The sequence below is a fragment of the Xenopus laevis genome, chromosome 1L (assembly GCF_017654675.1).
Source record: "Xenopus laevis strain J_2021 chromosome 1L, Xenopus_laevis_v10.1, whole genome shotgun sequence".
Lineage (NCBI taxonomy): Eukaryota > Metazoa > Chordata > Amphibia > Anura > Pipidae > Xenopus > Xenopus laevis.
Genome location: NC_054371.1, coordinates 28,740,907 through 28,758,446, shown reverse-complemented (window position 1 = coordinate 28,758,446; position 17,540 = coordinate 28,740,907). Strand labels below are relative to the sequence as shown.

At 38.8% G+C, this 17,540-nt stretch overlaps 1 protein-coding gene across 1 annotated transcript; it reads left to right on the top strand.

The window, feature by feature from the left end:
• Positions 1 to 8,948: 8,948 nt before the first annotated feature.
• On the top strand, positions 8,949 to 17,099 carry nkx3-2.L (NK3 homeobox 2 L homeolog). The gene is made up of 2 exons (XM_018228732.2): positions 8,949 to 9,831; positions 15,683 to 17,099. Exons 1-2 carry the CDS (start codon positions 9,294 to 9,296, stop codon positions 16,132 to 16,134), a joined length of 990 nt encoding a protein of 329 aa, XP_018084221.1. The 5' UTR covers positions 8,949 to 9,293; the 3' UTR covers positions 16,135 to 17,099.
• Positions 17,100 to 17,540: the final 441 nt, after the last annotated feature.

The window sequence follows — 17,540 nt, the reverse complement described above, 5'->3', positions numbered from 1 at the left end:
GAGCATGTGTACAGTCTTAGTCTTGCAAAGATGTATAACAAAGTTACAAGATGGTGACCCCCTGTAGCCAACTTTGAAAGCATAAATTATTTGTTTGATTAGGCTTGTGGTGCAGTAAGTTCATGTTTATATTTAGTATACAAAATACAGCATTTTTAGCCTTATTCTATTTTAGACTTTACATGCCCTTTAATTACCATGCTCATTTTACAAAATTTGGCAGGTTATGAAAGTTTAAACCTATTTCTGTGTTTTTTTTCAGTTACTACTGTTTTGCTAATGAAGGTGAATTGCCCTTTAAGCTGTAAGTCTAACTTTTCCCAAGGGACCTCCTTATCTAAACTGTTACAATTACTTATTTGCTTATCTTAAAATTGTCACAAAGTATCTTAGTTGCACCTGGTGGCTGTTCTGGGCTCTCTGCCAAAAGCCAATTAAAGGGATACTGTCATGGGAAAAAAAATTTTTTTTCAAAATGAATCAGCTACTAGTGCTGCTCCAGCAGAATTCTGCACTGGAATCCATTTCTCAAAAGAGCAAACAGATTTTTTTATATTCAATTCTTAAATCTGACATGGGGCTAGACATATTGTCAATTTCCCAGCTGCCCCAAGTCATGTGACTTGTACTCTGATAAACTTCAATCACTCTTTACTGCTGTACTGCAAGTTGGAGTGATATCACCTCCCTCCCTTTCCCCCCCCCAGCAGCCAAACAAAAGAACAATGGGAAGGTAACCAGATAACAGCTCCCTAACACAAGATAACAGCTGCCTGGTAGATCTAAAGAACAACACTCAATAGTAAAAACCCATGTCCCACTGAGACACATTCAGTTACATTGAGAAGGAAAAACAGCAGCCTGCCAGAAAGCATTTCTCTCCTTAAGTGCAGGCACATGACCAGGGGCAGCTGGGAAATTGACAATATGTCTAGCCCCATGTCAGATTTCAAAATTGAATATAAAAAAATCTGTTTACTCTTTTGAAAAATGGATTTCAGTGCAGAATTCTGCTGGAGCAGCACTATTAACTGATTCATTTTGAAAAAATTTTTTTTCCCATGACAGTATCCCTTTAAGTAAGAAGCTTTGTTTCTTTTTCTGGCTGGCAAACGCAGTAGTGTGGGTTAGGCTGTCAAAAGCGGGACTGTCCCGCTGAAAACGGGACAGTTGGGGGTATGGATAAAGTTGTAATACCTTTATGATGGATATATGACTGGGGGCCCATGTAGTACCCTAACAATAACTGCTGTAAAGCGCTTTTAGGTTTGTCTAAGTTGTAGTTCAGCAAAAGCAGGTAATCGGTCATTTTTACATGCCTCTTCTGTCTACTATAGTGCAGGTATATCCAGAGTGCAACCCTATCGCTTATACTACAGCTCCCAGCAACCCTTATGTGCCTCGTCAGGCTGGAAATGTAATTGAGCAGTCTGCAACAGACACTTACAGCACCTTTTCCACTGTCTAAATACCACCCCCAATAAACATCTAGATGGACATTTATCAAGGGTTGAATTTTGAATTCATGTGAGTTTTTTTTAAGGATGCACGCACCGAATCCACTATTTTGGATTCTGCCATGAATCCTTCATGAAAGATTTGGCCGAATACTGAACCAAATCCTAATGTGCATATGTAAATTAGACGTTTGAAGGGAAAACATTATTTACTTCCTTGTTTTGTGACAAGAAGTCCCGCAATTTCCTTACCTGCCCTTAATTTGCATATGCAAATTAGGATTCAGATTTGGTTCAACCGGGCAGAAGGATTTGGTCAGATCTGAATCCTGCTGAAAAAGGCCGAATCCCGAACTCACATGAATTCGATTTTACTAGAAATTCGAATATTCGACTATTTATTACTAAAATCGAATATGTAAAACTCAAATGATTTTTACCGACTCGAAAAGTTGAATCTAATTCAACCAAACTCGATTCGAGTTTTTTCACCTCCAATGTCAGGAAGGCTACAAACATCATTAAATTGATCCCTGGACCTGGATCCCATTGACTTATACAGTCATTCGGTAGGTTTTAGGTTGGCGAATAGTCTAATTCGAATTCGGGCCAGAGTATGATAAATCTCTAATTTTTTTTTTAAAAAACTCGAATCGAGTTTGGATAATTCTCTAGTCGAATTTGACAGTTTTGACCATAAAAAAATTTCCACCCTTAATAAATCTGCTCTCTAAAGTCTTTATGGGAAGACGAATTCTTGCAATGACTTACTATCACTTACTGTCAGCACACATAGAGATGAACATGATGATTCGACCAACGTTTACAGGCGTTTATACAGAGAATAATGACCCGCCTACAATACTTTATTCCTTAACAATGTACAGACCTATGCTACCAACCTACTCATCACCTTTAGCTTAGTGACATTTCCTTGGGTCAAAGCTTTTGCCCAGCTAAATCCTTCTTATTGCAGTAACCAGGGTACAACAGTAGGTGGCGAGGGTTACCTATTATTTTCTCATTTTAGACCCAAAGCAATTTTTGACTTTTCCTTTGCTGAACAGGAATAAAATGTGTCTTAATTCCTAAAGAGAACCTGACACCAGAAAATAACCTTTTTGAATGCTATTTATAATTTTGCCATTAAAGTATTTGCCTGATGCTTTTACATTATCTTTCTTACCCCCATGTTCCTCTATGAGGGGCTGCCATATTTGTGCAGCAGAAGTTCGTTAGCATTAGAAACTCAAAGGGGGTTATTTATCAAAGTCCGAACTTATCTCAATATTTTCTGAAAAAAAACTCAAACCAAATCCGCACAGGTTTTTTGGGCAAATTTATTAATACATATTCCCGAAAATTTTGTTTGCGGGAAAAAAATGTGAAAATCACATTTTCATGATTTTTTTTTGGATCTTTCGTCCGATTTTTTCAGATTTTTCACCCGAAAACTCTGAATTTTGCTCGAAAACGCTGAAAACTTCGGGGTGTTGCCAAAAACCCAGCGCACATCAAAAAATCATTGGGACTTCTCCCATTGACTTATATGCAAGCTTGACAGGTCTGAGATGCCGGATTTTCAGATTCAGACTTTTCCATCCTCAGAGTTTAATAAATTCAGAAAAATGTGTTATTTTTTTTTAAAAGTCCGATTTTAGAAAAAAAAATCACAAATTTTTTTCGTGATTTTTGCATTCGAAATTCAGTAAATAAGTTCCTGACTCCGAATGTGACTTTTAAAAAAAATCAAGAATTTTGCAGAATTTATTAAACCCTGAGGATGGAAAAGTCTGAATCTGAAAATCCAGCATCTCAGACCTGTTGAGGTTGCATATAAGTCAATGGGAGAAATCCCAATGATTTTTTGATGTATGCTGGGCAATACCCCGAAGTTTTTGGGCAAAATTCTGAGTTTTCGGGTGGAAAATCCGAAAAAATCGTGAAAATTAGATGAAAAAAAATCCGAAAAAATCTCAAAAATCGGATGAAAATTTTCGGGAAAGTGTATTATTAAATAAGCCAAAAAACCTGTGCGTATTTGGTCTGAGTTTTTTTCAGAAAATATTGAGATAAATTCGGACTTTAATAAATAACGCCCTTACTGACAGGTTGAGAAGGGACAAACAATCAGGTTTAGGAACTTCATGTAGCAATTACTTACAAAATCAGAACTATCAGTGAAAAATTATCAACATGAGCTATAGGCAACTTTTAATGTACTGTAGATTAATATTTTGAAAAGAAAATTTTTAGTGTCAGTATCACTTTAAGGTGGCCATACACTGAGAGATCCGATTGTGGGCCCTAGGGCCCAACGATTGGATCATAACGAAAGGTAAATGGGCGGTCGGAAAGCGGCACCGCATTAAAGAACAGATGTGGTCCAATAGATTTTTAGTCCTGTTCAAACATCTGCCCGACTTTCAGGCAGATATCGATCAGAGGGCCCCATACACAGGCCAATAAGCTGCAGACTCTGTCTGTCACCTTAAGTGTGAAATTGGGAAATAAAAAAAGAAATTTTAGTGCCATCTCAATCTCACACCTTTGTGCTGTATAATGTGAAGTCCTAATCCTGTTCCACAGAAACCAATGAGGAAGCAGCATGTAGTGGTCAGCTGTTTGAAAACAAACATCTGATTGGTTGCTATGCGTTACTAGATGCATGCAAACTTTATTTTACACATTTTTTTTTTTTATATCATTATTATTATTAGAGGTATTTCATTTTTATTTAGAGTTTATTGTACACGTTCTGACGTAAGGTAAAACGGAATTTCAATATACTGTAAAACAAAGGAGACCAGTTGAGACTACGTGTCAGCACGCTATGAATACAAGGCAAGCAGATACCAGCAAATCAATAGGCTCCAGGATGAGTCGCAATTTTTTCATTTCTTCAGGGAGGCATAGCTCTTGCATTAACTGAAAGCCCCGCTTTAAAACGACTGTCGTTAAGATTAAGCAGCGATGAAACAACTCCTGGCACCCACTGCCAACTAAAGCATGCAGGGTGCTGGGAGTTGTAATGCCAAACCAGCTGCACTAAGAGCACACACACAGGGGAGCAGGGCAGTTTTCAGAAGGGACGATTGCAGTAGTTTAGTATGGTCAGTAACTGGATATATTTCTAGACCACCCTCTGCCTCTAAGCTAAAGTCCCTCCAGCTCTGCGGGCTGCCTGCACTCACACTCAGTCTGCAGGACAGAGAAACCTTTTTTTTTACAGGGCTCCTGACCTTCTGCCTCTGACTTTCAAGTGTCAAAGCAGAGGCTGCATATTACTGATCTTCTTTGGGATTTCTGAAGTGTGGCTGCAGCAACTCACTATATGCAAAGCAGAGTGATTTTTCTATTCAGCTCCAGACCCCCCTTTCTCTTCCCCCACCACCAGCTCTCTCGGGCTTTGCACTCGGCTTTTGCACCGGCCGGGGCTGACAGCAATTTCCCTAGGCAGCACCATGATAGTAAGTAGCGATTAAAGAGAAACTGCATGCACCAGTATAGAAGCATTTGCTTACTTTTTTGCTGAGACTGAACGGCCATGATAAACTGTGCGTTTCACGCACCCTCACGCTCTTCACGTACTTGAAACTTACAGCAACTCTAAGGCTCAGTGCGCATGCACACAGAATTTTTTCCAAGGGGAAATTGCAAAGATTGGGGGAATCGCTTGTCGTGCCTGGAGTCTATGGGATGGGGGTTCAAAACTGAGAAACTCACAAGAAATCTGGGGGAGTTGACAGTTGTGATAGGATTGTGCCAAGATAGAAAGGCATGCAAATGGGATTGTGCCCAAAGGTATGTGGTAGGATTATGCCTACATAGAAAGGAATGTGGATAGGATTGTGCCACAATAAAAAGGCATGTGGGTAGGAGTGTGCCCAAACAGCAAGGCATGTGGATGGGATTGTGCCCAGATTGCAAGGCATGTTGGCAGGACTGAGCCATCTTGTTAGCCATATCAGAGCCCCATGAACCTTGGGCAATAATTTGACTTGGTGGCAGGGGGAATTAAAGGAAAAGTCTGACTGTGCTGAGATCTTTCCTTCGGGTGAAAGGAAACTGAAGGAAGAGTGCTATGCGGGGTGCACAGTATGGGGGAACTGGGGAGGTGAGTGAGGGGCACTGTTAGCTCTGTATAAATAAACATAGACCACCCAGCTTGTCTGCCAGATCCCGTGTCTGTGTGTCACTCTTGTCTCTTATCCACAGGGCCAAGTTGGACTCACTGGCAATAGCTCTCAGTCTAAGCGGCTCTTCTACAAGTCCTGATGGGCATGGGATCTGCTGGGCTTTGGGTTTGCGTTCAAATGCTGCATTTTGCACAGGACATTAGCCACACTCTCATATGTATATCTTTATTCATGTACACACACATTACTACACACATACATACAGTACATGAACACACATATATGTACATAAACCCCATGAGACATATAAATAGTTATACACATAACATTTTAACATACATATTGACTCACCATTATAATGTGTGACCTTGTGCCCGACCTGCCATTTAGACCAATGTCAGGCCATTGTGTGTGTGTGTGTGTGATGGAATAGAATGGGATGCGCTCAATTTTAATTCTAGAATCTGTCTATCTGTCTGTCTGTCTGTCTATCTATCAATCATCTATCTATTATCTATCTATCTATCTATCTATTATTACGTCTTAATCCCAGGTACCCTCTAACTAATTCATGTACATGTGCATTTTAATGAATACATTTCTATATATATATATATATCTATAAATCTATACCTAGAAAGATACAATGAGAGCGAGAGAGAGAGAGTGAAAAAGAAAGAAAGAAAGAAAGAAAGAAAGAAAGAAAGAAAGAAAGAAAGAAAGAAAGAAGAAAATATAAACATTTACCGGGAGAATGTCTCAGAGTCTCCATATAATACTAATAATGACTGGGCAGTATAGGGAGTATAGGAGTATGAGACCCCATTAATAAATATTACATATAATAATTATTAAATTACAGTAATCAATGCATATTTCTGTAATATACATAGAAATGATTTTCTCTGTACAGCTGGGAAGCTGACTATATCATATAAAGCAATATCTGGGCTGCTGACAAACATAAGCACACACATATATGGTATATCTATCAATCATCTATTTATCTATCCATTTAACTATAATCTATCTTTTTATCTGTCATCATCTATCAAATTTAGGCTATATACATATTCAATGGAAAATCAATATTTTATCTATCAGTGTGTCAGTGTGTCATATGTCTGTATATAAGAATAAACCAGCTACATAGAGTATACAATGCTTTAATCATATCTATTTTTCTAATTCTCAATTATATATATATATATATATATATATATATATATATATATATATATATATATATATATATATATATATAAACAATAGAGTTTGTGTATGTATTTGTGTATCTTGTAAAAAGGGAGAGAAAGGGAAAAAATACTACATATATATATGTTACATATATATATATATAGTTTGTCATGTGTCTGTCTCTCTATAAATAATAGTATAAATGTTTTAATCCCAGGTACCCACTCATTATTTAATTTATGTGTGTATGTATAAAATAATAAATATATATATATATATATATATATATATAATATATATATATATATATATATATATATATATATATATATATATATATATATATATTTGTGTGATGTAAATATATATATATCAGTAGTTTGCATAGATTGTATATGTGTAAAAATGAAACAGATAAATCGAAGAAAGAAAGAAAATAAGGTGTTAAATAGAGAGACAGACATTTACAAAATGAATAATAAAACTAACACTAATTACAATAGGACAGTATATGAGGAGGGTGTCAAAGAAAATAAATAGCTAATCCCATGCATGGTATTGTACCTAAATGTCTTCCCTTCCGTCACTATAGCTTGAATGTGAGCAATCACACATCCATTGTACTTTATATATACATGTGTGGTTCTGTGTTTGTCTATGTGTGTGCTGTAAACTTTAATTCAGATGAATACAGATCATTGTACACACATAAAGTTCTATAGCAATTCGGGCCAGTCTCACACTACCCTGTCATTTGTTTCTCCCTCCCAGTATTTCTCAATATTGGTGGGATTATCCTGGTGCAGCTGGGAAGCCAGACGGAGCCATATAAGCGATCGGTGGGCTGCTGAGTGTGTAAGTGAAACCATTAGAGCTGTGTGTAGTCGGGTGCTGAGTGTGTAAATGAAACCATTAGGGCTGTGTGTAGTGGGGTGCTGAGTATGTAAATTAAATCATTAGGGCTGTGTGTAGTGGGCTGCTGAGTGTGTAAATAAAATGATTAGAGCTGTGTGTAGTGGGGTGCTGAGTGTGTAAATAAAACCATTAGAGCTGTGTGTAGTGGGGTGCTGAGTGTGTAAATGAAACCATTCGAGCTGTGTGTAGTGGGGTGCTGAGTGTGTAAATAAAACCATTAGAGCTGTGTGTAGTGGGGTGCTGAGTGTGTAAATGAAACCATTCGAGCTGTGTGTAGTGGGGTGCTGAGTGTGTAAATAAAACCATTAGAGCTGTGTGTAGTGGGGTGCTGAGTGTGTAAATGAAACCATTCGAGCTGTGTGTAGTGGGGTGCTGAGTGTGTAAATGAAACCATTCGAGCTGTGTGTAGTGGGGTGCTGAGTGTGTAAATAAAACGATTCGAGCTGTGTGTAGGGGGTTGCTGAGTGTGTAAATAAAACCATTCGAGCTGTGTGTAGTGGGGTGCTGAGTATGTAAATAAAACCATTCGAGCTGTGTGTAGTGGGGTGCTGAGTGCGTAAATGAAACCATTCGAGCTGTGTCTAGTGGGGTGCTGAGTGTGTAAATAAAACCATTCGAGCTGTGTGTAGTGGGGTGCTGAGTGCGTAAATGAAACCATTCGAGCTGTGTCTAGTGGGGTGCTGAGTGTGTAAATAAAACCATTCGAGCTGTGTGTAGTGGGGTGCTGAGTGTGTAAATAAAACCATTAGGGCTGTGTGTAGTGGGGTGCTGAGTGTGTAAATGAAACCATTCAAGCTGTGTGTAGTGCTGTGCTTGTGCCAGTGAGAGGGACACATTGCTGGGAATTCCATATTATACTGATAGAGTGGGATTAGCTGTATCTTCCTTCATATCCCTGTATATTCCCTATCATGACTTTATATTTAGTTCAGATATCAGGGATAAGCGCAGCTGGGACTCCACAACAAATTGTTCCAATGTTCTATTTGGTTGCTATGTAAATAAACAGATAAGCATCTCTGGGAGAAGAGTGACTGCTGCTCTGAGACTGGGAAGGGTTAAAATGTCATCCTCCTCCAGACTCACTCTAATTTCAACATTCCCCACAGAAGAGCAGCCAATGAGCTGCCACAGTGGTGTGGGATTCAACCAATAGGAGTGCTCTGAGTGCAGCTGTCACTCACAGGTGAGAGGGAAGAGGGAGAGGGGCTGTGCAGGCAGCAGCATCTAATGCCAGTGATCCAGCGGCTCAGAACTCAGCCTGCGGCTCCTGCACATTGTCTGAAGGCTGTCAGCACTAACTATTGGCTGTACTGCGGCTGATACGTTTTTGCTACAGTGACTACTGGCCCTGCAAGGGGGACACTTTCCTGATCTGTCAGACTTGCAGGTTGACATCCCTACAGACAGACAGCCCTTGTGGCAACCTTACAATTTGACAGACTTGCTGCCAATCCCATATTGTGCCTGACCCACCACTCCAGGGAGTGGGCTACAAGCAAAGAAGACTGTGGCTTGTCCTTAACGAGACCTGTGGATCAGTAGATTTGCCAAGATAAACTGGTAGTTGCGCCCGGGTCCTTTTATGTTCAGAGGGCCACTGGATACCTCCTGGGCAGCCAATGTTTCCCCCAGTGGCCCACACAGGATCAAGGCTGGCCGCTCTGCCCATCTAGTGCCCATCTTGGGATCCATTTGGGGAGCTTGGTGCCAAGAACCAGGAGTCGCTCGGTACCAGACACTGGATCCAATGGCAGCTGTGCGAAGTTCGAGCAGTTTGACTCCATTCTCCATCCAGGCCATACTGAACAGGAAAGAGGAGCGTGCCCGCACCTTCCCCAGGCTGGCCACTGCAGTCTCACCCGCCTGTTGCTGGAGGATCTTCGGGGAGAATGAGGCAGAAGGACTGGGCTCCCCATGTGGAGGGGCACCTGGGGCAGGAGCCGGGGGAGAGCCGACTGGGTGGGACTCAGACTCTGCTCTCAGTGAGGAGGGAGAACTGGGGAGGCCGAGGGATAACGGGGAGAGGAAGAATCAGAGGCCACTGGAGGCCAGAGTCAAGGGGGAGGATGAGGAGGAAACACCAGGCTGCAGCGACTGCGAGATAGGAGCTGGCGTCCCAGGTACTGGGATATAACTTTTAATATATGTATCTTATATGTATCTTATATGGAATGTATATGGCTGTATGTATGTGTGTGTGTATATATATATATATATATATATATATATATATATATATATATATATATATATGTATATAGTTTTCTCTGGCTTCTTTGCCTACTTTGCTATCTGTCTCTTCTTTGTCTTTTATATATTTACCCTCAAACTTCCTATTATCCTCGTCTCTCTTCCATATAAATAAATGTGGATAAGAACTTGGTCAAACGCAGTACATTGCTGCAAAAATTGTGCTTTTATTGATCCACTACATGTTTCATGTTGGATCAATAAAAGCCCAATTTATATGTACTGCGTTTGACCAAGTTCTTATCCACATTTATTTATATATTGGACTACAGTCGATCAATCTATTTATATCAAAAATCTATTTATCCAACTATTGCTATTATTGATATATATATATATATATATATATATATATATATATATATATATATATATATATAGATAGATAGATAGATATACTCCTATATTGATCTATTTGTCTCTCTCTCTCTCTCTCTCTCTCTCTCTCTCTCTCTCTATATACATTGCTTGTATATATTATCTTTTATCTATCTATCCATCAGAAATTATTAAATAACTCATTTTTGTCTAGATGTGTAACATTATTAGCACTATTTATATATAAATCTAAAACCATAAAACTATTCAATTAGCAAGCAGGGCTCTGAAGATATTTTAATTAGTAATTCAGTAATTTGTACTGTATAAGGAGCATATTATATCTGCTCTTTAGATGAGGTTTCATTGCTAGAATATTCCAGCTGGACTGTTAGAACATATCCCAGATTGCTATTATTAATAAGCATAGTAATACTTATACAACTGCTATTGATAACAATGCAATTCAGTCAGTACATGTGTAATTGGTTTCAATCATTAGTTCATTAATATTGCAGCTCAGAGTGGCAGAGGCAAAGAGGTTGCCCAATATAACTGATGTTATGTGTAAGAGGCTGGCGGTGTCCCCTAATTCCCCTTTGTGTGTCCACTCACTGTTTGGGGAGGGGTCCCAGGGGATCAGGGAAGGGGGGAATCACATGAACTTTTTATAATCAGAGAAAACTGTCTATTTCGGGTGTAGCAGCCGTCTTGCATCTCTCCCTAAACGCGCATTGCACGTTTATATTAGCCCAGCACTACCTTTATCAGAAAAACCTTTAGCATTTCTGGGGAGAGTTGCTTCCTAGTCAGGAATAACACAATCTGGTCTTAGGTAGTAAATTGCTTCAACTTTATTTTCATCTCTACAGCCCATTTCTCTCCTCTAAATCGATCCTAGCTCAGATATTTAATTGAGTAGCAAATACTATAAATGTACCTAAATGATATGGGAATATTGTTTTCACCCACTGCAGTATTGTTTGTAGGCTTGAAGGGCACTGAAAATAAACTGAAATATAGCACACATTCAATCAGTTTTCCATTCAGTTTCTGCAAAATAAATAATACATATATATATATATATATATATATATATACTGTATATACACACACAAATTATCTTCTAGGAATTAGGAATACCAATAATTTAGTTGTATATTTAAAAAAAAAAATCCACAAGTCAACTTGAAACTGTATTTAAAAAAAATATATATATATATATTTTTATATAAAATATTCACAATTCCATGGTACACCACGGATGTTTTAGATTAAATAAATATATATATATATTTATATATAAAATATAAACAATTCCATGGCACACCATGGATGTTTTTGATTATTTAGATTACATAAATATATATATTTATCACTTATGTTTGGAGTTCAGATCTGAGATTTTATATATATATATATATATATATATATATATATATATATATATATATATATATATATATATATATATAATCTCAGCTCTGCACTAACACTAAAATAAAATTAACTTGCACTCTGAGAAATGATCTATTAATTATTAATTACCTAATTATTTTTTTATAGAGTGAAAATGTATATATATATATATATATATATATATATATATATATATATATATATATATATATATATATATGTGTATATGAATTATACATACGGATATTATCAATAAGGCATATTTATAAAGCACTTATATACAAACATCAAACATAAAAATACAAGAACTAATTGGAACGGGAAGCATTCACATTAAACACATTTATATAAAATAAAAACAAAAGAAAGGAATAGGGACAAGTACAAGAGTTTTTTATTAAAACTTTACAACAAAATATGAACATAATTTACACTAACATTACAATAACATTGTATTACACTCAGAACCACAAACAAAATAAGGGTAGCAAATGTGTTCTCTGTAATCATGGCAGCAGAATGAGAAAAGTACTTGGGTAGAGTTTGTGAATTTTCCGGCCTCAGTATGACAGTGTGTATACAATACAGAATGAAGAATCGATTAAGACTGATTTACAGTGGATATTTGGGGCTCCCCACAGGGGCCCACCATCCCACAGGATAGATTAATAATTAGCTGCCGGCTGCTCTGTGAGTGACAAAAGGAACAGAAGTCAGTGGGAGAGGGCCCCGTGGAGGGATAACCTCTGCCCTTTATCCCTATGAAATATTACCTTTCTCTAAGCAGAATTAACATCTGACCTACACTGGTGCGAGTGGTCAGGGCAAATTAACAGATTATTATATAACTGCCTCAAATACACTGGGCCAGACATTTGTCACTGGTGGGAGCGCTAACACTCACAGCCCGGATTAACCCTTGTCCTGCCAGCAGACAATGAGATTAGCAAAGGTAGAGACAAACACTGATCTGGAGAGCGCCAACAAGTTACTTTACAAGGATAAACAAACAAGGGTTGCAGAATAAAAACAGTAGGGTTAGAGGGGTCCTGCTCAATAGTCTAAAGAGATGAAGAACATTTCACACACAAGGTTAGTTAGAAATATAAGAACATACGGTAGAACTAGCGAGGGCGCTGAGATTGTGTCTCTATATGTAATTTGTTATGTGTGTGTCTGAAAAAAGGTGTGTGAGTGTATTAAATGTGCAACGCGTGAGTGTGTAAGAATATATGAATTGGTTATTGTGTGTGTGTGTTATGTGTTATACAATATGTGTGTGTGTCGGCAATGTGTGTGATTATGTAGTATTTGTGTGTGGTTTATTTAAGAGCGTGGAGAGCGAGCATGCATTTGTGCGAGAGAAAGGGATCATTCTGATATACACGTAGCACTGCAAAGAACGTGCCAGAGGTTTCTAACCGCCCGAGAAAGGGAATTGCAGAGCCAGTCTAGTGTTTCCAGCTATTGTTTCTCTTCTCCTCCTATATCTGATGTGCAATGATCACACACGACAATCAAGTACAATAATATTAATAACATATCCCAGCTCTCAATATGAATAGATTTGTTGGGAATTATTTGTACCTCCTGTGCTAGGCAGTATCGCACATGAAAACGTTTATTTGGTGCACAAAATTATTCAATTTTTATCCCATACTGAAAGGACATGGTATATTTTTCTGATTGTTTTGTGCACCGAGTAAATGTTTTCACATGCGATACTGCCTATCATTTAAAGGTATGGGATCCAGAAAGCTCCAAATTAATGGCCGTCTCCCATAGACTCCCATTTTATCCAAATTTTTAAAAATGATTTCCTTTTTCTCCGTAATAATAAAACAGTAGCTTGTACTTGATCCAAACTAAGATATAATTAATCCTTATTAGAAGCAAAACCAGCCTATTGGGTTTATTTAACGTTTACATGATTTTCTATTTAACTTAAGATATAAAGATCCAAATTACAGAAAGATTATTTATCCGGAAAACTCCAAGTCCTGAGTATGGATAACAGGTCCCGTACCTGTATTAATATTTTGGCTATTCAGAGTTTAGTGCAGTATTTTGAACATGTTCCAGGTGGCTTACTCCTAAGTATTTGATTTAATTGATTGTTGAATTATTTGTACCTATACCATTTAACCAATTAGCTGCCACACTTTGTAAATTCTACATCATGATTGGTGGTGCCACAGAAGCAACTTTCCTGGGTTCTTCTTTGATATATGCTGTGCCACGTGTTTAATTATTATTTAAGAATAAGGGATATTAAAGAGAGTTATTACCCATTCAAATTTTAATGAAACTTATTGTGTGCTATTAGAATGAAAGACATTCATAGCGAGGGATCCTCTGCCCCTCCCCCATCCCGTCCGTCAGTGGCGTAACTTGATGTTACTGGGCCCGACAGCAAATTTGATTTAGGGCCCCCAAAATTGAACAATATACCTATATATATTGAAATTGCGCATTAAGTAGGACCTCAGGAGGCCCCCTATACCTCCTGGGCCGCAGGGTCTGCTTCCTCGGTAGCCCCTGCCCTCCGTAACCGCTGCAACGTAGCCCCTAATCCCCCCGTACTGATGCAGAAAATGCAAAGCTGTGTGGAAGTCAAGGCATGAGTCACGGGTGACACCAACCCTGCTGCTCTGGATTTTCTGCAACGATACAGGGGAGCAAGACAGTTCTGGGGCATTCTTTCTGCACTTGGGAAGAGGGGGCCCAGTGTTCTAGTTAATGTTTGATTTCATTCTTCTTTAATTATGTCTTTAAATAAATAAATAAATAAATAAATGTATAAATAAATTAAATAAAATGCATTAAAAATTTGCAGTGCTATTTATAGATCCACAACCTGGTCCGTCAGCTTCATGACCTGTTATTAACTTCCACAGACTCTTGTACTACAATTCTTACTCTCAGAAGCTGCTGTGTCTCCATGAGTTTTAAAGGAGAACTAAAGCTTAACTAAAGAAGCAGCTAGAAATATTGTACTTTATGTTTTGGGCTTGTGTACCAGCCCAAGGCAACCACTGCCCTTTAGCAGTAAAGATCTGTGTCTCCAAAGATGCCCCAGTAGCTCCCCATCTTCTTTTCTGCTGATTCACTGCACATGCTCTGTGCTGCTGTCACTTACTGAGCTTAGGGACCCACTCACAATATACAGTACACATAGAATAGAAATGTCACAATATATGGCTGATTAGTAATTAATACAGATAATTACTACATGGCAGCACAGAAACCAGTGCAATTAGCATCAGAATTTAATAATCAGCCCTGTAGCATCATTTTATATTACAGACAAACCTCATTTTCTGCTTGATAATTTGCGACAATCCCTAAACAACAGCTGCTCGGAGCCCACTGAGACACTTTCCAAGATGGAGACCCTCTGTAACAAGTTTAAAGTCCTGGATCATTGTTGCTATTTAGAAGCTAAAACTTTAGGCTGGTGCAATAAGGGCAGTATATAAAATATGGCATTTTTAGCCATATTCATTTGTAGGGGTTAGTTCTCCTTTAAAGCCCCTGTGCCCCCCAGCTGCCACACATTGCAGTCCTATGCTGAGTTCACTTAGAGAAAAGCAATGGTCTCTCCAAGAGTTGTTGCTCCTGATTGAAAGAAGAGTGGAAGAAAGAAGCGCAGCCTGCAGAGCACGGAGCTTTGCTACTTGCAGAGACACTGCCACTTCTGAGCCCGAGTCTATGAAAGTCAATAATGTTATCAGCAGAGCAATTAATAACAGAGACTATTGGAAGAAAACAGAGCCGGCAATGTATAATTTAACCCCCTCTGTGCTGCACAGATGTAACCATAACTCCAATGAAGTTCTGATTGAGGGTAGGCACAGAAATTGTCTAATACTGTACCATTGAATCTGCTGAAAATTGTGCCTCACCTCTATACGTATATTTAGAGATTCAAAACAGGCCATTAACCCTAATTTTGTGTCTTCTTTCTACATTGCCCCCTTTCAGATCCTAGCCCTCCAGATGAGGATCCCAAGTGTGAGCAGCTGATGCTAGAGCCCCCCAAGCAGAGAAAGAAGCGCTCCCGGGCTGCATTCTCCCATGCCCAGGTCTTCGAGCTGGAGAGACGCTTCAACCACCAGCGATACTTGTCTGGCCCCGAGCGGGCTGACCTGGCTGCATCCCTTAAACTAACAGAGACCCAGGTGAAGATATGGTTCCAGAACAGGCGCTATAAGACCAAGCGCAGGCAGATGGCTGCCGACCTTCTTGCTGCAGCCCCTGCAGCAAAGAAAGTAGCCGTGAAAGTGCTGGTGAGGGACGATCAGAGACAGTACCAGCCGGGGGAGGTCCTGCGCCCATCACTGCTTCCCCTTCAGACCCCCTATTTCTACCCATATTATTGTGCCCTGCCTGGTTGGACGCTCTCCGCGGCTGCCTGCAGTGGGGGGACTCCATAAGTCAAAGGGGGGGCTTCCTATGATCACCCCACCGTTACACCCTGGGGGCTTGAATATTGACGTTTCTCATTTATTCTGCACCAGCAAAACTGTGACCAAAAAAAGGATTTAAACAATTGCAGACTTTGTCCATGGTATCCATGTTGTCTATATGCCGTATAGGTTTTATATCTATGTTATAGCTCCTTATATTCTCTATGGAATGACTAAGCTTTCTGGGCAAGTTGAGGGGCCTATGAAAGGGGATCCCAAGTTCGGACTCTTGGTGGCCCCACTGACTGCATGGGGCTGTTTCTAGGTTCCCTGGGTGTCCAGGGCTATGAATGTACAGTACAGAGCTTCCTTATCGCTTTGCCATTCTCCATCCTGCCTCTTACCCTCCTCATCATCCATGTCATCAAATCCTCTGCTTAGTTAGCAATATCCTATGTTGGGTGGGGAGGTAAGACTTTTTTCTAGCACTTTTATGCTCTTGCAACCTGTGGCCCTTCATCTTTGTTTGTATCAGTCTATGCATTGCCAGACAGTTGGGAATAGTAGTCCAACTACAACTGAAGAACCTCGGATTGGGTTAATCCAAGAGAGGTAATTCTCAAAATCATGGTTTTATCTCATCTTGACTCAGTGCCTTTCCCAGAAACCATATAAGCATCTGCTTTACTGTGGCCTTATTTTAACACAAGATGCAATGCTTTAATAACCTTGCAGTTTGTAGATTCATAAGAATCTGGCACCGTGGCATAAGCTACATTATGTATTTTTCCAATGAAATTGTGAATATCTGTTTTTTAATACTTTGGTTTTTTTTTTCTAATTTATAAAGTATAGTTTAACTAAGAACTTGATGTGTCTTTCTTTTCCTAAAGAGTTAACTGTCAAGGCACAAGGGGCCTCGAAATATTCAAACTTCGGGGTTATTTAAAAAAATCCAAATTTATCTCATTATTTAAATTAAAAAAACACGACCAAACTCCCATACCCGATTTTACCTTATTTATTATTTAAAATGCTTGATTTAATCAGTTTGGGTAAAAAGCTGATAAAATCGATCGAAAATCCGAATAGTACGTTTTTTTCCAGAATTACTGAATTTTTTTTTGCTTTTTTCCCAAAAAGCCGTAATTTTACAGATTTTTGCCCAAAAGGTCGGATTTTCCAGCAGCAGACCACAGAAAATTTCAAATAGGATAGGGACCTCTGCCATTGACTTATACACAACCTCGGTAGGTCCGAGAAGGAGGATTTTCGGATTTGTGCTTTTTTGCAGCATCGGGCTTTAATAAATCTTGAAAAAAATTTGAGTTTAAGAAAAAAAAGGAAAAATTCTAGTTTTGCCCCAAACAGCCTGACCAGATAAATTTGGAGTTCTGTGGACTTGCAGAAAAATGGTTAACCTAGTATGCATT

Coding starts and splice junctions, on each gene's coding strand:
- nkx3-2.L (XM_018228732.2), top strand. CDS start 9,294: ATGTTCAGAGGGCCACTGGATACCTCCTGGGCAGCCAATGTTTCCCCC. Junction 9,832..15,682: donor GATAGGAGCTGGCGTCCCAG/GTACTGGGATAT, acceptor GCCCCCTTTCAG/ATCCTAGCCCTCCAGATGAG.